The sequence below is a fragment of the Sciurus carolinensis genome, chromosome 8 (assembly GCF_902686445.1).
Source record: "Sciurus carolinensis chromosome 8, mSciCar1.2, whole genome shotgun sequence".
Classification (NCBI taxonomy): Eukaryota; Metazoa; Chordata; class Mammalia; order Rodentia; family Sciuridae; genus Sciurus; species Sciurus carolinensis.
Window position 1 is genome coordinate 1828039 of NC_062220.1, and position 20786 is coordinate 1848824.

General features: G+C 43.7%; 2 protein-coding genes across 15 annotated transcripts in view; one reads left to right on the plus strand and one right to left on the minus strand.

The window, feature by feature from the left end:
• The window catches only part of Lmbr1 (limb development membrane protein 1), a 169433-nt gene extending 157174 nt beyond the window's left edge, over window positions 1–12259 (plus strand). For 3 of the 8 annotated variants that reach the window (XM_047561137.1, XM_047561141.1, XM_047561142.1), the window contains 2 exons: window positions 4779–4940; window positions 11798–12259. In XM_047561137.1, coding sequence (XP_047417093.1) covers window positions 4779–4940; window positions 11798–12024 — 389 coding nt within the window. In that variant the 3' untranslated portion in view covers window positions 12025–12259. Of the gene's footprint in view, window positions 1–4778; window positions 4941–8170 lie in introns of all 8 variants that reach the window. The other 5 variants (XR_007109804.1, XR_007109803.1, XM_047561138.1 and 2 more) reach the window with 5 other exon arrangements.
• A 5859-nt stretch (window positions 12260–18118) lies between these two features.
• The window catches only part of Rnf32 (ring finger protein 32), a 30519-nt gene continuing 27851 nt past the window's right edge, over window positions 18119–20786 (minus strand). For 5 of the 7 annotated variants that reach the window (XM_047560873.1, XM_047560871.1, XM_047560872.1 and 2 more), the window contains 2 exons: window positions 19236–19403; window positions 18119–18601 (listed from right to left, as the gene is read on the minus strand). In XM_047560873.1, coding sequence (XP_047416829.1) covers window positions 18359–18601; window positions 19236–19403 — 411 coding nt within the window. In that variant the 3' untranslated portion in view covers window positions 18119–18358. Of the gene's footprint in view, window positions 18628–19235; window positions 19404–20786 lie in introns of those variants that run through there. The other 2 variants (XM_047560876.1, XR_007109788.1) reach the window with 2 other exon arrangements.

Consider the following 20786-nt stretch of genomic DNA (forward strand, 5'->3'; position numbering starts at 1 on the left):
CCCAGTCCTAAAACAATGGTCTTTTTAAAAAGTTAAGTGTTCAAAGAAGTTTTTTTATATTTATCCATGTGGTGATCATTTCTACTGCTTTTCATGTCTTTCTGTAGAGCCAGATTTTCTTTTGATGTTGTTTTTCTTCTGCCTCAAGGACTTTCTTTAACATTCCTTGCAGTGCAGGTCTTTGGGTAATGAATATTCAACCGTTTGTACCTGTGAAAGGTCTGTATTTTGCCATGTTTTTCAAGGTATTTTTGCTGAATATGAAATTTTACGTTATTTTCTTCCAATATTAAAAACCATTGTTTTTACCTTTTCAACAAATTGTTTGCAACCAGAATTTTTGCTCTTTTTTAAAAACGTGATTTTTTTTTTTTGGCAGCTTTAAAGTTTTTTCTTTTAAGCGGTTTGATTGCTATATGCTTTGATATAGTTTTCCTTGGATTTTTTGTTCTTTGAGTTCATTGTGCTTTTTGATCTATGGGTGTGCAGTTTTCATCAAGATTTTTACTTATTATTTCATGAAGATTTTCATTTATTATTTCTTCAAATAATTTTTCTTCTGTTCCCTGTTCTTCAGGGACTCTGATCACAAGCACATCAGTCATTTGGAGTGAAACCACAGTTCCCTGATGCTCTGTTCACTATTTGGTCTTCTTTTGCTCATGTGTTTCCATTGCTTTCTCTTCAAATTTGCTAATATCCTTTTTTACACTGTCTAATCCCATCTACTACTATACTTTTCAACCTTACATTGTCATTTCCTTTGAAGAAGGTCATTGGTGGACTATATCTTTCATGTCTCTACTTGTAGAGACAGTCCCTTTTTTCTAGGTTTTGAGATAAAAGGACTATTAGTGGAAGTCTCTTAACAAACTTACTAATTATCAACTCTGCCATTTCTGGGTTGATGTTCCACAACAAGCATGCAGCTCTGGGCTCCTGTGTGCAGCCCTTTGGCCACAGAGCCATCCACATGCTCCTAGCTCCCTCTCTTCACCTCAGGGAGAGGGCTGAGCCTCCCTGCTTCTGTATACACTGCCCTGAAGCCTTCATCAGGCCACAAGCGGTGCCACGTAGGGGCCCACTTGTGTCTCATCTCTCGGCAGTCTCTCTCCTTCATTGCCTGCTGTCCAGGATCTTGAAGTCATCAGTTTGTATATTTTGTCCAGTTATTTAGTTTATTTGACTCCAACTAGGCTGGCATCTGAAGCCACTAATCACATTTCTGCTTGATGTTATTTTACAGAAATATACTTTCACAGTAAAACATATCACAAATTAAAGTCTTTGATTTAGCAGTGTTGCCTACCATTCCAGCCCCAAAGTGGAACCTCCCTTCGTCTGTGAATGACTTGATTTTCTAGTAAATAAAAAGTTGACAGTGAGCCTAAGTATATTAATCCTGAAAGTCATGATGTTTAAAATGATGGTAGACTTTATTATTTCTTACTGTGAGTGAGTCATGTTTGGTTTTTGATACTGTCTTAGCTAAAATTATTTAAAAAGTCTGATTTAAAGGAGGAAATTTGAAAATCCAGTCAGAATAGTGATTTAACCATATTCAGAGGGAGAAAATATGTTCATCCTAATATTTAATTTATGAATTTGTTTTTTATAACTAGATGACTGTGCTTTTTGGTGGCGGTCTTACACTCAAGTCATGGATATTCTTGTCAGCCATTTGTACAACAGGCCACATGTGTAGTTCATTGATAAAGCCCCTTTAGTGATCCCTTTGTGTGTCAAGCTTCTGAGCACTCTCTTCACAACTTCTGGCTGCTTTAAAACATGAACGTGCTTGCTAAAGGAGAAGTTGACTCAGGTGGGCTACAGAATATGCATTCTGTTTACTCATCCTGTGGGTGGGGTAGCCAACTCTTGCTTAAAATGAGGTTTTATTCTGAACATTAGTTCTTTTAAAGTATGAGTAGAAAAAGATTGTTATTCAAAGAATTACACCTAAAACATTTTTGATTGAATCCTGGGGGCAGGGGGAGTTGATGTGCAGCTTATTATGAAGAGTAGTTTATTCTCAACAGATGATGCAGGTGATATGACCTTCTGCCCAGGTGCTGCTTAACTAAGCTTCTTACTTACCCTTTAATAAAATGAACTTCTGAATGGATATAGACATTTAGGTATGTGACTAAGGGTATTCAGTAAGAACACATGATAATTGAGTCTTTCTCAGTAGTGTTTTAAATTTGCTGTCCTAATACACTTTTACCTTTATCCAGAAATATAGGTTTTGAAACTTTGTATGTTTTTATGATATGTTAATAAATCAAAGTTTTGTCTGAGTGTGGCTGCATTGTATTAAGCTTTGGCACTATTCAATTTGAAAATAATTTTACTTATTGCTGTTACAGAAGCCTTGCTGCCAGAATCTTAAGTGACTACTTAAGTTTTTTTGCTTCACAGTTTTTATAGACTTTCAGAATTAAAGAGCTATGTGTGTTATCCAAGATACTCTTTATCAATCAGTTCAATTTTTTAAGAAAAGTTAAAATGCAAACAGCAGTGTTTTTACACCTAGCCCCTAGGCACAAGTATTTTGTCTGGCTCTCCTAATGCTAGAGGCTGTCCCTTCCCTGGACATCTCTTGTTAGGCCTGGGCCCTGTTCTCTTGGTGCCAGGTCAAGTTCACTGAAGTGGTCTAGTCAGAGCCCACCCTACTGTTCTGCACACCACCCATTCTTACTGTGATGGTTTCATGACCTCCCCACTCCATTCTTATTCCAAGTAGTGCTGTCCAAGTCCAGGGTGGTCAAATGACCACATAGCATGTACCACTGGTTTCCAAGGTTCATGGGTTTATAAGATCAGCCATTGAACCATGGGAAGAAAACATTAAACCTTGTATTTGCATTACTAACTTTTAAAGTGTTTTATCTGTGTATCACATGTTAGTAAATAGTACATATATAGTTTATGAATAACTAAATGCACATATTGGGTACATGTGTCCAGATTTTGTCTTTATTAAGGGCAGTGTATGGTCAACACATTTGAGAGTAGGTGCGACTACTCTGGACCTTCCAGGCAGGGTTTTCATCCTGGGCTGGGACCTGTCAGTTTATAACAAATAAGCCTCATGGAGTGCAAAATTGTGTGTGTATGTACATACATGTATTTGTCTAGTGAGACAATCCATAGCCCATACCAGATTCAAAAAGGGATCTTTGGCTCTAAAGGTCAGATAGACTGCTGATCTGGGGTCTTAGTTGAAGCCTCAGAAACTTGTTTTGGTAGTTTGTTTACAGGTACCTTCCTAGGTTCCCTCAAAGTCTGCTTTATTTGAAAATTGAAATATATAATTAGATATCCATTCCTTTAACAAAGGGAAGCTTTATTGGGCTTACAGCTGAGATGCTGCAGCCAAGATGGCTGTCACCCTCTAATAACAACATGTGACCAACTCCACATACATTTCTGATGTCTGGGCTTTAACCCTTTTGTAAATCACTTTATTCTGTGTTTTCATTCATCCTCTGTCTTCTAAAAATTTGGGTGTTGTCTTTCCAATTCACAAACTTGGTCTCAGGTAGCAGTGATTACAGAATTGGGCTCAGATCCCCTGTTCTTACCCTGTTCCATGGTAGGGTTTTCTGTTGTGTATGTGCAGCTCTGTGCTATCCTCTGCAGTGGGCAGGGCTGAGAGTCAGGGTCACAAGTCAGCTGATGATGTGAGGCTGAGTCAAAGGTGTTCTTGAAATCACCTGTAGAATCCTTAAGTCACTCTTAATATACGAGGTACATAACTGTACAGTTCTGTAGGTGGTTTCTATTATTTCTTGTAACTCTTTGTAGTTCTGTTTTTGTATGGCTCCCAAGTAGCTCTTCAGGTTCTTCCCTGAAGGCTCTTATAATCCCCTTGTCTCACCTGACTGACCACCTGAATGTTGGGATTTATTTACCTATAAGTGGTCAGAAAATTCCTGCCACTCACATTTTCTTTTCAGTGAGTACTGGACCTGGGGCACATGCTCACTGAATAGGATGTTTAATTTTTTAAAAACAAGAATTTTTAAAAAATGTGTGTAGGTAAATTTAAGGAACCTAAATGTATATATGGTATAATCCCATTCATTTCCAGTTTTGCTCTTTTACTTTATAAGCCTGTAGCTTTGAATTCAGATTAATGATGTTTTATGGAAAGAAATTATCCTATTTATTCACTTATGTAATCAATATTAAGAATGTGTAAAGTGTTGCTCTGAGCATTAGGTTTATAGGAGTGGAACAAAATCATTGGGGAAATAGGCAATAAATAAGCCAAAAAGAAAAAAAAAAAGTAACGTACGCTGTGAAGGCTTGTGCTTAGAGGGTGCTGGGGCATCAGGCTGTTCTTGGGCCCATCGGTCCCATCTCAGGAGACGGGCTGTGTGAGGACTCGCCGCTGCTCCACCTTGTAGGACTTTGGTCCTGTGGCCAGCCACAGCCATCCTGCTTCAGTTGCACGTGCAGTCACCCCACCCAGCTGAGCAGTACTTCAGCTTCCTTTTAAAAGTAGGCACGGATTCTGAGCAGGTGCTGGGCATTTGTGCCAGCCTCTTGCTTGTTGCTTGCAGTGAGTGGTATGTGTAAGAGTAGGGTGAGGCTGGCGTGGGTAGTTCTGATGGATGCAGGCATATGTTTTCCACAGCATCATTCACGAGAACGTCTCATGTACCATAATAAAGTCCTTCTAACTGGATCTTATTTGTACTTTATTTCATAGCAAATATAAAGATATCTTACCTAACTTTATTAAGGGCTCTTTTATTTATTTTCAACAGGAATCACTAGATTTGATCTACTTGGAGACTTTGGAAGGTTTAATTGGCTGGGGAATTTCTATATTGTATTATCCTACAATTTGCTCTTTGCCATTGTGACAACATTGTGTCTGGTCAGAAAATTCACCTCGGCTGTACGAGAAGAACTTTTCAAGGCCCTAGGTAATCCTGAGGTTTATGGGTATTTTTGTTTTTGCTAATTAATGATTTTGACATTTCAGGTAATTTAAATTCTTTGTTCAGTGTATAATGAGAGAAGCTCAGTTCTTGATCCACCACATAGGATTGTGATCTCTGTGGAATCACAATGTTGGGCCTCAAAGCTCTTGTCTGTGAAAGGGTGGAGACTCTTCCTCTTTAGGGATGTGTGGACACTAGCTAAGTGGGTCCTCTGAGGGCTCTGCACACTGCCTGGCACACTCGGAGTGCCCAGGGGGCCTCAGCTCCCTTTTCTCATGGTGGTGGTGATGCAGATAACACTATTGAGGTCCTGTTTTCTGGTAATGATGCCTTTTACTGTTTCTTAAAACTTTTTTGAGGCTCAGAGTTTGTAAGTACCAGGGAAACCCATAATTCTCTTCAGTGAACCAGATAATTCAGGATGACAGTGTTGGCTGTCTGGCATTGGAAAGGGGACTCACTGCCATGTACCGTGGGCATCATGTGCAGGGTGACTATGGTGTATTTTTCATGCTTACTTCCACAGGAATGCTAGACTTATGCCGGGTCTTACACTTTAGGACAACCAGGGATATATGAACTATCTTGGGCTTGGGGTATGTAGTTTTATGACAAAAGGTGGGAAAGATGGTGATTTATTGTAGAGAGCTATAGAGAATCCTGACAGCAGCTCATTTGCCTGAGATGACACCATTTGAATGCTGTGGTTTTAGCTATTTCAACAGGCAAGATATTGACTGATTCCTTAAGGTCCAACTCTCAGATAACCACATGAGCATCAATAGAGCTGCTTATACCACCAGCCTGGTGGCCTTTGGGAGGAGAAAACGATCTCAGCTTATCAGTTCATATGCATTTTTCTTTGAATGTACCCTGTGAAGGGCAACTGACTGAAGTACTGGCCTGAGAGGAAGAAGCTGCCTCTCCTGTTGGCCAGAGCACCAGGTGATTGATGAACCCTAACACCTCGGTTTCATAATGCTAACCAAGTGAACACTGCAGAAGGAGGAACTCAGAGTCCTCTCAGTAGTTGCCTGGAGTTTAAGTCTGCTGCTGTCACAAGAGCTGCCGCCACCTAGGAGGACTCGCTGTCCACTGGCTGGCCAAGATGGGCACGCTGGCGCTGGTGGTGCGCTTGGTGCTGGGTGAGGGTGCTGGCTGCCTTTGTGTGGAGGCAGTCCCTGGTAGACACACAGAGGTAAGGGTCTTCATGTGTCAGCCACTCTGCGTTGTGAAAGCTGACAGATTTCCTTCTTTTCTCAAGTGTTTGCTGTTACCCTTCGGAGTACTCTCCGGGGCCATTCGTGCATAGAAAGAGATCCTCTTTAAGTGCCTACAGTGTTCAAATGAGCCACGACTTCAAGGATGATTTTTCCTTGGAGTCGTAATGTGGTTCTAAAAGTTATCTCCTTTTTTTTCTTTCCTGTTGTCTTTCCCCCTGCTACTATGTCCACGGGTAATAACAGTGTCCATCTCAGTGAATACCTAGCACATATTAGCCACGGTGATGGTGGTAATGGGGGCGTTGTTTCTGGAGCTGTCCACAGAAGAGGGACACGCAGGTTTTCAGAATGCGTGACCTGTGCCGCCCCCCTGTTTTATGAATGAACTGGCTTTAGCCTTCTGCTGTAAAAGCCCAGCTCCATTTCAGTGCAGCCAGTGAGTGCCTTGCTGACCCTCCCTTCACTCAGTCCCTTTTCCGAAAAGCCTTGCTTTAACCTGCTTTCCTATCTCCCACAGCTGGAGCTTCCCTGCTTATTTAGTGGTTTGGCCATTACTGGGACCAGAACTGTTTTTTTCTTGGTTTGATCCTTTTTTCCATCCCATTCAAATGCCATACATAGGTTCAACTTTACTTTTTCTTTCCTTAAGATAAGTAGGTGACAGAAATTTTAAAATTGAGATTGCAGTGTTTTAAGAGTAATGTAAAACTGCCTAACAGGAAGATTATCATCTGGAGTTTTAGGAGTAAAAAAGTCTTTTCCACATTCTTTTTTTTTTTTTTTTTTCTTTTTTGGTGGTGCTGGGGATTGAACCCAGGGCCCTGTGCATGCTAGGCAAGCACTCTACCAACTGAGCTATATCCCTAGCCCCTACTACATTTGTCTTTGAAGTGTTCAAAAGGTCTGGACTTCATGAAAATGAAGGTACTTTTTAATGTATTTGTGCATGTCACTGTACTTCATTTTTGTTAAAAAGTGAGTCTTTAGTACCACCTAAACTTAAGTTTTCTTGTATCTTTCCTTCCTGTGAGTCCACAGTGTTGTTTCATATATCAGGCATAGTATGGAAGTAAGAGCACATGATGCAGAGGGAAATCAATATAACTGAAAAAGATGGTGATTTTTTATGTTATAAAATACCTTTGAGTAATGAAGTATTTTTATATTCAATTTGCTCCTTTGTTATTTCTTTCTGTCCTTTTTGGTAATTTTTTCCCATTGCTTTTCTTCTTAATTATATGCTTAATATTTTGGTATTTCCTTCCCTACATTTTTCTGCATGTGCATAAGCACATGTGTATTTTGGGGGAATACTGGGGATGGAACCTAGGGACACACATCCCCAGCCTTTTTTAAAATTTTTCATTTCGAGACAAGATCTTGCTAAGTTGTTTAGGGCCTCCCTCACTAAATTTCTAAGACTGGCCTTGAACTTGCCATCCTCCTGCCTCAGCCTCCTGAGTCATTGGGATTACAGGTGTACACCACCATGCTAGGTGTGTGCATGTATACTTTAAAGTAAAAATGGGAACATATCTGTCTCAGTTTGTCTGGGAAGCACACTTTGTGATGGGAGTGAGCTTACCAAGAGCAGATTTATTGGGGAAAGGGGAAGGGAAAAATGGAGGGACTGTGAAGAGTAATTGTGCTTTGAGCCTCTGTTGGCCCTGTGGGGAGTTGTGACTATGGATGACCCTGCAGAGTTTCACTGAGGTTAAAGGAGGACCCTCACACGTCTCCCAGTTGCTGGAGGCAGACTGTCCTGGAAGGGGGCCGACTTCCTGCCCAGCAGCTCTCTCCAGCTTAGGTCATCCCCAGGGTGAGCTGCCAGTGGGAAAAGAAATCTCTCCTTCCTAGAAAGCGTTTGGCCAGCACACACACGTCCACAGTAAACCTGAATGTTCTGCTTTGTGCACCTTCTCTCCCCAAGCCCCGGCTGCTTGCCCCCGCAACACACTGTCTCTCACCACTGTCTCCATTTTCCTGCAGGGCTTCATAAGCTTCACTTACCCAGTGCTTCAAGGGACTCAGACTCAACCAGGCCTTCTGCAAATGGGCATCAGAAGGCACTGTGAGACCCGAGCTGGCGCCACTCGCAAGCAGGAGCCCCGGGAACTCCACACTCACGGCACTCCTGTCAGACATAGAGCGTTTCATGCGACTTTGGTCTGTGTTTAGGGCTTGGGTCTATCTATGTCATTTTCTTCATGATCTCAGAACCTGGCTATTACTGATCTTGTTTTTTAAATGTAGCTTTCTGACGGACCCTAGAGTTCCTAGTTAAACGCAGGTTCTTAGTGATGTTGTGGAAAAGCACATTCTTCTGCAGACCCCTTTGCTCCTGTCCATCAATACCATCATCCAGATGAAAAGTCCCCACCTGCAGCGAACATGGGAAGAAAGGCAGACATCCAGACTCCCTGCAGATTCACTCACTCCCCATTGTGTGTTTCATGAGGATGCAAAAGCCTTCGAAAGGCCCTGTTGGCCCCAAGTGAAGCTTCTTCAGAAAATGCAGTTTCTAGATTCTGAAGTGTTTTTTTGAGACTGGATCTCACTATGTTGCCTAGGCCAGCCTCAGCCTCCCAATCCTTCTGCCTCAGCCTCCAGAATGCTGGGATGACAGGAGAGCATCACCACAGCTGGTTTCAGATTTCATAGAAACTGCTCATCTTGATCACCATAGCAGCGGGTGCACTGGGACTGTAATGATTACACATTGTATTTTTATTTACTAAGAACAGTTTCCGATATATGTTATAGAGAGTTCATTAGACTTTGAGCCAAGGGAAAAATACTAAATTCTTTTAAAACTCGAGTTTAGTGACAACCACAGGAATATCTTCTGTTGTACCGTATAGTAAGCTGTTATAGGGAAAGTACTACGTAATTACAGTTAATGGACAGTTTATGTGCATATGACTCAAGGTCACCTCTCGTGACAGTTACCAGTGGTGAGTACACTCAAAACTTAGGTTTTGCCTTTTGTGCTACATGTACACTTAAAACTTTTTAAAGCATTTTTTTTCAAAGATCACTTAATTTCCTGGCTTTTGTGAAATTTATGAAAAATGTAATTGCTGAGTGGTAGAAACCCCTTCTTTCCTCACATTCTTCAGGCTCTTGCTACTTTTGTATATGCCATTTTAAGCTTCCAACTTATAAAAGTTACCAGTTCAACACCCAAACTCGTAAGATTAGCAGTCTCAATGTTAATGGGCTTTGCTAGCTGTTCGGTGACCAGGTTGTAAATAATTGTTGGGATGGCCTTTTGACTCTTAGTCCACAACTGAGACCATGATCGTGTGTTCTGGGTCGCCATCACCAGGAGGAAGCCCCAGATTGTGATGCCGAAGTACAAGACTGGCCCGATGGCACATGGTTCAGTCCTGCCATGCTGTATGAATGTGTATGTTCACATGCACTCTGTGTATGGCTCTGGGTTGTCTGTGCTCACACAAAAGGGAAAGGTCATTTTTTTTTTCCAAATTGTTGAATTTAAAGTTTTTTTTGGGGGGAGTAGGGACATTTATGAAAAAAGCAGTATCTCCACTTATAACCAAAATAATAAGAAACTTTGTATATACAATTTATAAGCTCCATTGAGTGTACTTCTCCTTTATTTATACCTCTGCATTGCTTTTTGAGCTCATCTTTTTAAAACGCAGCTGAGTTTTAAGATTAAAAAACAAAAACATTCATTTTCATTTGTGGTTCTCATCAACACTCAGTATATACCACCAATCTATTGGTGAATTTCTTAGCATAAGATGCACATGCCTAGAAACTTATAAAAGCCAGCTGCTTTCTAATTTCACTGTTAATTATCCCGATTTTAGTATTAGTTGCAAGCTTTGATTTTACTGAAACTTGGGATCCATACATCAAGCAGATCAAGTCAAGGGGAGAACAGAAGAAAACTCAGGAGTACACTAAAATCATCTTTAGCTTACATCAGTTTCAGGGCACATCCAAAGAAAGAGTTCCTGGGTATTTGTAAGATGTCTAAAACTTTTTTAGTAAAATATTAAACTTTTCAGTGTCTGTCTCCACTTCTTGTTCATTTGAAAGTTTCTTCCACCTGAGAACTTAAGTCAGGTTTGGATCCATAGGCTTAAGTAGAACGAACGGGTTTTAAATCTTCAGACACTCATTGGGTGTATCTTTATTGCTATGAGGACAGGTTGAGCTTTAAATGGAAGAGTAGTTTCCTCTGGGATCTCAGTGCCTTTGACTGTTAGATACAGAGTTCTGCTGCACAGTCACAGTCCTGTGAAGCTGGGCTCTGGTCACATCCACAGGACTCTTCCTCTGGAGTGAGAGGTTTATTCAAATGCAGGTGCTCTGCTGGACATACGCTGGACACTGGTTTGTATGAGAACCACACAAGTGGATGGCAGCTTGCGGAAGCTACATGTTCTGAGTACTGGTGAGGACAGTCACACTCAGGAGCCTTTCTTTTATTGTAGTTGTGTGCTGGAGAAAAAGAAGGTGAATAGGCTCTGAAAGAGTGCTCAGAGTTCATTAAGTCTGCAACTACTGTTTTATTCTAGATGGACCAAGGTACCCCAGTGACTACATCAGATCAAGTGGGGTATTCTCTTTTACCCTTATTTTCCATTTTAAAAGGGCATCGGGCACTATATTTAACAAGGTTGTTGAGGGGGTTTAGCTTTATATCTTTAATTGGGTCTATAATATTTAAATGATTTTTACAGTTAAAAATTTTGTAGATTATAACATTTGTATTGGTTTTTACTGCTTTTCCAGGGTATTTCTTAGATTTAATACCCACATAGGCTTATGTACATCCTGTTTTATAGACCTGTTCTAAGCCAGGCTTTATGTGAAATTGCACGCATGTGTGCGCGCGCATACACACACACACACTCTGTTCCTTACATTGCTGTGCTGAGGGACTGGTCAGTGGGTGGGGAGGAAGCCTGGGTTTTTCTGCCTGTCACGTGCCCCTGCTTGCAGCAGCCACCTCCACCTGGCTTTGCGGGGTGCTGCAGACCATCTTTGAAGTTTCAGTAACGACTTCGCGGGCCCGTGGCACAGGGTCCCCTTGTTCACAAGCCCTTGTGAGCTTGCCTGTGGTTAGCACAGTATTTAATGCATACAGGAAGAGCATAAATGGAGTACTGACTTTTTGAGCTTTAAAAAACTGGTATAATGTTACTTTTAAAAGCAACGTTTGGGCACACTGATAGATTATTTTGTTTATAGATTGTTTTCTTTACAAATCATCTTTATTTCTATGAGATACTTTCAGTGTGACTTTTAAAATGTTCTAGAAAATTAAAGTTTTACAAAAAGTAATTTCATATTTGGTTTACAAATACTTAAATGTATATATTTTAGTATTAAATACCATCATGTCTAAAGCTTTTTTTATAGGTGAATTCCATTTTAGTTTTACAAGGGGCAATAATTATTCTGGTGAACAGATGAGTAGAGGAAGAGGGGGATATTGTCACTCTCTTTTTGTTGTAGAGTTCTTAGCAGAAAAATTCTGCAACCCAAAATGTCACACCAATAGTTGAAAGCACGTGTTTTTCTCCTTTGAGTTATTGAAGCTAATTAGATTTGTTTAATTTCTCTAATTTCTCCTAGGACCGAGCAGCTCCTGCCTGTGGTCTGGCCAGCTTCACCCAGAGTCCTGCAGAGTAAGCGCTGCCAGCCTCTGTCGGTTAACTGGCAGTGCACAGGGCCTTCTGTGTACTCTTGTTCACAATAAGCAGCACATTTCACTTAGTAACTCAGCTCACACGCTCAGCATGCGCTTCGGCTGTGTGCTGCATGCTGGCATTTTCCATTTCCTTCTATTGTTATTTTTTTAAATACTAGACACGAACCTCTAAGTTATTTCTACTACTGAATGACAAACTGGAGTTTGAAAAATAACCTTGGAATCTAGTTTGAAAGAAGAATTAGTGTAAAGACTTTTTGTTTTGGTCTTTGGCTTTTGAATATTTGTTAAGGCAAAATTCAATGTTACAAATACCAAAAGTACTGTGTACATAAATTATTTGTTACACTGCAAGAAATGTAATAAAAATCAGCAGAAATTGTGAAGACTCTTGAATATGATGGGTGAAATTTCAGAGCTGAGTGACCTATTCATGTCTTACAGGAGGCCACAAACCAGCCTTTCAAAAGAACCTTCAACTTCCAATTAGGGTGATTGAATTAGGAAAAAGTCTTTTTTCCAAGTTAAATATAGACAAATAGGAAATCCAGACAACATCCGCTTACTCTCTGGTATGCCTTTGGTGTTGCATTCTTGCTTGTCAGGGTCCTGAGCTCACAAGCATGGTGTGACAAGCTGGGTATCGGGGTGCTGTGAGTGGCGGTGGGACTCTAGCGTCAAAGGGTGGGGCACTTCCGGCTCAGATGGGCGGTGTCGGGGGAAAGCCTCGTCAGTGTGAGGGGCTTTGTGAATGTTGTGAAGTCGGGTCTTCTCCTTTGAAATGCTGCTGTGAAGTGACAATGTTGGCGCTTAGAGTCAAGGTGTGCGGTACACTGTGGCTATGTAGGCTGACCCTGCAAACTGTGTGGACTTAGTGGACCTGGAGACTGAAGGGACACGTGCAGTGTTGCTGACTCCAGAGCTGGTCTCCTCCCTGCGTGGCCCTCCCATGCAGTCAGTCTCTGGTCCTCCCTCTGGTAGCCCTGCATTGATGCAGTCTGGAGGGACACACTTTGTCTTTTGTTATAATCCTCACTGTGGAGTCTCATCACAAAGACTTGGAAGCAGGGCTGGTATAAAAGGGCTTTGGGGAAGGGTGGGTGAGCTCACGTGCCCTTGGAACCTCCCTGTGAAATAGGAAGTCCCTTGATTTACACATAAAGGAACAGAGTGCACGAAGCTGACGGTGTGTGAGACCAGAGTTGTGAGCTGAAGAACTAGATGCCACTTGTGGCCCGTGTGTGTTCAGCCCGGCCTTGCTGGTTTCAGGCTCTTGGTTTCTTGGTGACCCTCACTGGCTTGTTTGGGGTGTTCAGACAGACAGGTCTCTGAGGGAGTCTCTCCTCCCACTGCCTATGGGCCGAGGGGCTCGAGAGTGTGTCAGCCCAGCTTGCCTGCATCTGGTCTTAGCCCTTAAGTGAACCTCCTTTCACTTAGATGCAGCTGACACTTGGTTAATGCAGACACACAGCTAAGCAGTGAGTATCCTTTCCAGAGGGCCTGCTTTGACCTACAGCAGGGAAGACAGGCCGTCAGTGGCAGCCGTCATCTCTATCTTCCATGCGCAGGCTGCTCTGCTGCCCTGTGTGGTGCGTGGACTTGCACATACCTGTGACTTCACTCAGCCCCACGAGAGCAGTGGAAGCAGGCCCTGTCCTGAGGACGCTTCACCCAAGAGTCCCTCTGTGGGACTTTGGTCATCTTAACCAAAGCAAGGTACTAAAAGGCCCAATCTTTTGTTTCAAGATCCTTACCTCTGTCCTGAGTGGTGCCTGCTGAGGATGCTGGAGGGCGCTTGTGAGATGGTCCAGCTTCATGAATGCCCTCGTGTGGTTTGAAAGGAGGAAAGTCTGTTTTGAAAGCCAGTAAAAGTAAGATCCCACTTAGCTTGTCACCACTGTCAGCCTTGCAGGTTTCTGGGTCTCCTGTCCTCTGCCCTGGGGAGGCTGTGACAGAAACCTCAAGCTGCTGCTGCTTGCTGGTTGAGAGAAGCTTGGACTTGGCAGACTTCGATGACTGCCAAGCCAGAGGTGGCCCTGCAGTCCAGGCCCTTGCCTGGCATCAGCTGTCTCAGCACCACCTCATTCCATCCCGTGGTTTAGTGAGGACGGGATTGTGGTCAAGGGTTGGAAAGAGTAACCACGGTGATCTGTGCCACATTTGCCAGAGGAGGAAAATCCCACAGCTCTGCCGCATGGTGGAGGGTGGGGGGCTTCTGTCTGCATGAATGTTATGTAACCTCCAGGCAGGACCATGGCTGCCCTGATGCAGTGGACTGGTCTGTCATACCCACCAGGGTCTGAAACCCTGGACACGTGTGGTTCGTTAGCTGCTGTTTTTGGAATTAACCTAAATGTTCTTTGATGACTTTACTTTTTAAGGTAAGTGTCTGATTAGTTGTAGCAGATCCTCTACAACATGAAAATAATCTCAGAAATTTGTAACAGTGTAGGAAGAGCTGAAGCTGGTTGTTTCCTTAGAAGTCACAGGGTATTCATCTAGTTCACATGAGACTTCAAAATGCCCTTGGTTATCCTCATGGACACTTTAATTTGTGTAATTTCCTAAAAATCATAATTTCTTCAACTACAAAGAGGATTTTGGATTGATGTTGGGTAGGTTAAAAGCTTAGTACAAGCAGGAAAACAATTTTGAGTCTCAGTTCTAGATCTTCATCATGTCTCACCTGGTTGAGCTTGAAGTCTCGTGTATCAGACATTAATCACAACTTTTGTGTGTGGCTTTGTCCTGGAAATGTCAACCATGTCCAGCTCAGCAGAAGGCAGGACACTGGATCATGAACACATGTTCCCTGATTCATCTGATTCAATCCTAAATCCCAGGGTTTGTGTGGTACCAGGGTGAGTCCATGTGGTTACCCTGGACTGCTTCCCGTGTGTGACCTCCCGTGTTCCTGGATCCTTCCCATTCCGGGAGAGCAGGCTTGTCCCGTGTCACGTGGCTGTGTGGCAGGTTCCTTGGTGCTCGCACCTTGCCATCAGCTCCCAAGAGGTGTGGCTTGTTCCCGCTCCCGACTGCCGTAAGACTGACCCATCTTTCTGCGTGCATCTGGGCTGCCGTCTCCTCGGAGTGACTCCCAAGAAGGAAGCCCTGGTCAGAGTGCAGGTGTCCTCAACAGCCTCCGCAGTGTGGGAGGGTGCTCTGTGATGGGCATGGCTTGCCAGTCCTGCTCTAGTGGCCACTCAACAGGCAAACATTTCATTGCTTTTCTTTGCATTTTTAATGACCTGTCATGGGACATACTTTGTTACTTTAGCAGCTCTTTGTTATTTCTGCTCTTATGAATTATCATTAAGCACACTAAGCCCATTTTTCTTCTGGCATTTCATAATTTCCTTATGTATGAAAATGTATTATGGATATTAACTATTTGTCTTTCTGGTGTATCACAAGTGCCTTTCCTAGTTTTTCAGGGTTTTTTTTTAAACTTGTTCATAGTGTTTTTCTGAATGAAGACTTTAGATTTTGATGTCAAAATTTGCATAGCCTATGAATTTCTTTTGTCATACTTAGGCCTTCCCCACTGCAAGATTTAAAAAATCTTTACCCATGTTTTCCCTAACAATGAGATATAATTCACATACCATAAAATTCACTCTTTTAAAGCATATAATTCATTGCATTAAATATGTTCACAGGGTCATGCAGCCATTGCCACCATCAGATCCCAGAACATTTTCATCACCCCTAACTAAAGGCCTTTCGTAGGCTCCTGTCATCCCATGATGCACTGCTGCTTGGCTGGACTGCCTCTGGGGAGGAGTGGCAGTGGTGTGCACAGCAGCGGGGTGGCAGCGCTCTCGGCTGGAACATTGTGAACCCAGCCTTTCCGCCTGTGGGAAGAGCGCCCCATCCCTTGCTCTGCCTGACTCCTGTCCTCTGTGTGGTCCTCCTCCTCCCTCAAAATCCTCTCTGGTCACTCCTGAAGAGGCCTTGTACCCAGAGGGCATTTCAGGTCTCTGCCAGTTTCTCGGTTGGAACTGAGTCTGCTCCAGACTCACCCTTAGATCAGCTGTGGCCCGAGGCAGGGAGGAGAGGATGAGCCATCTGCAGCAGCCCGTAGGTCAGGGCAGGTCCGGGGCCAAGCCTGGAGTCAAGGTCTGGTGAGTACACTGGCCCACTGGAGGCCAGGGCTGGCGGTGTGTGGCACAGGGACTGACAAAAGGGGTGTGATGGCAGTCTAACAGGGTCTCACTGCTTTTAACCTTTGTCCTTCAAAGGTTTCTTTGTGGTTTGGTGTGTGGCCAGTTTTCACAGATGTTCCCAGTATCCCTAAAAAAAACCCTCTATTTTTTCTGTTTTATGCATACACAAATATTCATAGCAGCTTTATTCATAATAGCGAAAACATGTGTATGACCCACGTGCCCAATCAACAGACTCAAACACATTGTGGAATATGCACACAGTGTTGTTAGAAATTTTGTTTTCTTGATAAGTTTATGGTTTGACGAGTGAGTTAATTCCCTTTTCTGACAGTTTCTCTTAGCAGCTCCTGTTTTTGATTCAAGCACTGTAATGTTCTTTTGGTTCATAAAGACTCAAGACAGTTACATCCTCATTGTGGGTTGTAACCTTAATTGTTACAAATGCCTCCAGCCTCACAAGTCTCTCAAGTCTCTTCCTCCTGCACTTGGTGGTGGTTTGGTAATTGCCTCCGACCCAGAGCATGCCAGGCGCTTAATTACGAGCATTGGAGACAGAAAGGGAGGCATGAGAAGGTAGGAGAGAATCAGCTTCGTCCTGCAAGGCGGCCTGGGGGCTACCGGCTGCTGAGGGGATCGCTCTGCCTGGTGAGGAAGCCCGGTGAGAACTGGGGACACAGTCTCCCGTCCTCGGAACCCTCCTGCTAACTCGTATCTCTTTCTCTATCAGTGCTCCAGTTTCCATCCAAGAGACCTAATGAGACTGCGATGTGACAGTGTAAAGGTCTGCATGTCCTTATGTCTGGGCCTGATTGTCTGCAGAAGCCGGTGATCTGTGCAGGTCGAGTCGGTGTGGTGCAGTCAGACTGCCCCGGCCGCCAACACACGCCAGTGCCCTGCCTGTCAGAAGGGGGAGATGTGTCTGCTGCGTGGCCTTCTGAGTGGGGAGTGGGGTTCTGTGACGTGGCGTCCCTCTGCTACTTGTGCAAAGCAGTCTCCATACTTTGTAACGGCATATACCCCACCATAAGGAAGTGTTCGAGCAAACCCTAACATGCACATTTATTCATAATCATAGAGACATAAATAAAAAACATACCTGGATACTATTTTAAAAGGATGAATATGAATATGCCACAGCGAACCCCATTATTCTCTATAGTTAATATGTACCAAAAGTAACAACAAAAAACAGTGAGATGAGACTAAAGAGGAATATGGACCTTGACTTCTCTGGGTCACACTGGATCCGTGTGTCACGTGCTTGGCAGCCTGCTCCTCTGCCACTCTTGGGCCAGGCTGTGCTACTTCTGGGCACAGACCTTACCTGCCAGTATGGTCCTGACACCTCCTGATCTTCCTCAGATGAGCAGATTCACTGGGGTGCTGGAGCCAAGAGAGCCATGTAATTTGCAGGCCTGTCAGGTGGACCCTGGCTTGCCTCACTGCTCTGCTAACAGGAATTGGATGGAGTTTTAGCTATCCAATACCACTCTTAACTGGCTACTGTAAATAACCAATCCCTTATCCATGGGGTGGACCATGGGGTCTACCTCTGTGGATTCAGCCAGTCCTGGATCAAAAATACTCAGGAAAAACCTGTACTGACCACATACTGACTTCCCTTGTTGTTATTCACAAACGCTATTCACATAGCATTTATGTGCTATTAGGTGTTGTAAGTAACCTAGAGATGATTTGAACCATGCAGGATGATGTGCATGGAACCAAGCATCTGCAGATCTTGGTAATTGAGGTGGGCCCTGCAACCAGTTGCCCCAGGTATCTATGGATTCCATGTCAGAAACGACTCATCAGTGAATTTGCACGGTCACCTTATGTATGAGCTACAATAGTCTGTACTGTTCTGTCACTAAAACATGTTTTACTGTATTGAACAACACTGAATATTTTATTATTTTGGTTTACACATTAAAAGTTCTCAACTACAACAGCAATCCATTGCACAAAATAAAGTGATTATTAAGACTGGCAGAGGCGGTAAGGTACGTGTTGATGGAAAATATCTGTAACTTAAAAGTGTTCCAGTTTCCCAGCTTCTTGGTTTGACAGTATCTGTATTTTAGATGACAACATTCCTCATTTATTTCAAGTTTAAGGAATCTGACTTTTTTTTTTTTTTTAAATAAAGGCTAAAGCTAGATAGGTTGGTTGGAAGCTTTTACAATGTAGTTACATTTCCTCTGTAATTGCCAAGAGTTGTCACTGGAGAAGAAATGGCACTGTGGTATTTAACTCAAGACTCATATAGTTTATCCAAAATCAAGGTATCCCCCCCCCTCAGAATTATATAACTTTTCAACATTCAAGAATTTTCTTTTGGTAGTAGGAGCGGCAGAGAGGACATGCGTGGAAAGGGGAACTGTCCCCCAGGGAGAACTCCTCTAAAGCCAACAGGCAGGTGTGGTGGAACAGGTGTGCGCAAGACAGGAGGACCGTTGCTCGGGGATGCCGGCTGCTGTCCATCCCCACGGGTGCTTTGGCATCAAGGGAGAGCGGGGTCAGGCAGATAGAGCACTCACAGACCTCCCGGCGAGCAGCCTGCAACACAGGTGGACAGGGTTGTCCTGGGAGATGATTAGTCCCACATGCTAGATACTCAGATTTGGAGACTGAGGGTGAATCTTCTAAATGACCAAGTTCACAGATTATAGGCACCAGCATGTGCACACACACTGGTGAAATGGGAGAGATAGTAACCCACTTGCAATGAGCAGTTTTAAACCAAAATAACTTTTTAAAATGCTGAGCATTAATAATATAACAACATATGGCTCCTTCTAATTAAACAAAAATAGAAATTTTCACAATATGTGGTTCTCTGTGACCACAGCATCCTCCTAAGTTTATGATGTGTTTATGTTGTTTCCCTCCATGGCCTTGAGTCATCAGAGGCCTTTTCTCCTCTGTCCCAGGGCTCCCGTGGGTGCAGGAGTCACAGGAAACCTTCAGGAAGGAGTGCTCATTGTTCATAAAGCACATCAGCTAGCCAGAATTCAAACCATCTCACCATGAAGGGGCTGGGCAGTCACTGCCTGGCTCCCGAAGGCCTGCAGCTCTGCACAGGTGCAGGTGCAGCCAGGGCAGACCTCCCGGGCTCCTGAGCCCTCCTCCAGAGACCCGCGGAGCTCCTCCCACCCTCTCACGCACCCAGTGCCTGCCGTCCAAAGCCCACCTGCACTTGGATTTTCTCCCAGTCCTCTTCTGTGAGCGCTTGGCCACATTTTTCATCCAGCTGCTGAAGAATGCTTCGGTTTACAGCCAAGCAGTGATCGACTTCTGAGAAGAGCTCTTCTATGTTGGTGTCGTATGAACACAGCATACGGCGGCTGATCTCTATGAACTGAGGACAGGAGGGGCTGTGCTTAGATGCTGAGCATGTGCTTTCTTGGGTCCTGACTACCTATTTACCAACTTGCCTCAAGTCTGTGTCTGAACAATGCTTTTTAGGGCAATAACTATAAATCCTGACAATTTTTCTGGACAGATGAGCTAAAAGTGTTCAGGAAACACTACTCAAAGACACAGTGCCTTGGCATGCTGAAGGGCTGAAGGATAGAGCGTGCGTCCCAACTGAGAATCAGAAGGCATGGGAGGAACCCACTTCTGCCCCTCCCCTGCAGACAGGGTGAGTGCCCCTCCTGGAGGCAGAAGCCTTGCCAGGTTTTCCTGCCTACGGCCCTGTCACTGTCCCACTGCTTTCCGTTCTTCATCAACCCAGCAAAACCCTCAGCTTAGCCGTTTGTTCAGGTCTTCACTTCCTTATGAAGGCTCCCATGTCACGTGAGACTTCATAAGTGGTATGTGTCTCTCTTGTTGATACGTCTTATTCTAATTTACCAGCCCCTCCAGAATTTAGGCGGGGAGAGGGAAAGATCTATTTTCTTCCCCTTCAGTTTATTTGGTTGTACACTCTGGCAAGGAATGCATGTGAAATTAAAAGCAGGAGAGAGGAATTAGGATTTCACAAAATTGGTCACGTTGTCATTCTGCTCTGGAACCATTTATTCTGATCTTTAAGGACCGTCATTACATAAGCCATAATTCCTGGCAGTGGTAGAGCTCTCTCCAGCCATCTTCCCACTGTGCTTGCAGACTATGAATTTAGTGTGATCACAAAAAAATAGAATCCAAGAGAAAAATGGTGGCCTTCTTTTGACTTCATTCTGCTTTTGTCATAGCTCTGAAGTCATCTGAAAGTCCTCACTGCCTGAGGACCTTAAAAAGTCTCTTAAGCAGATGTGATCAATTTATGTAACAGTATTTAGGACTTGACTTGTTTTCACTGCTAGCACAGGTCCAGAGGCAGCAGTTTTATCTCAAGCTCACAAGAAACTTGCTCTGAAAGTACTGTCCTTGAATACATTCTGGAGTGCTCCTCCAAGCCCCCTTCTTGGATAGAGTAAAAACTTTGATATGAAAAGATCTAGAAAGGCAGAGCAGTCTTAGGACAGAATGACTCAAATGGAAGACAGCGGGGTGGTTGGGGCAGGAGGGCAAGCTATCACCTCGCGGTGATAAACAGAAGTCGTGAGGATGACGCAAAACGAGTAAGACTCTGCTCCAGTGCAGGTTCATATGAGCAGAGTTCAGGATCATGCAGAAGTCACTCAGATTCATGGGCCAGGCAGACACAGCAGGTGCAAATCCACAGCAAGGCATGGCTGGGCGCTCTCCTCTGGAAACGTCCCTGCATGGCTCTCCCTGATCTCTCAGTTACAAAGGT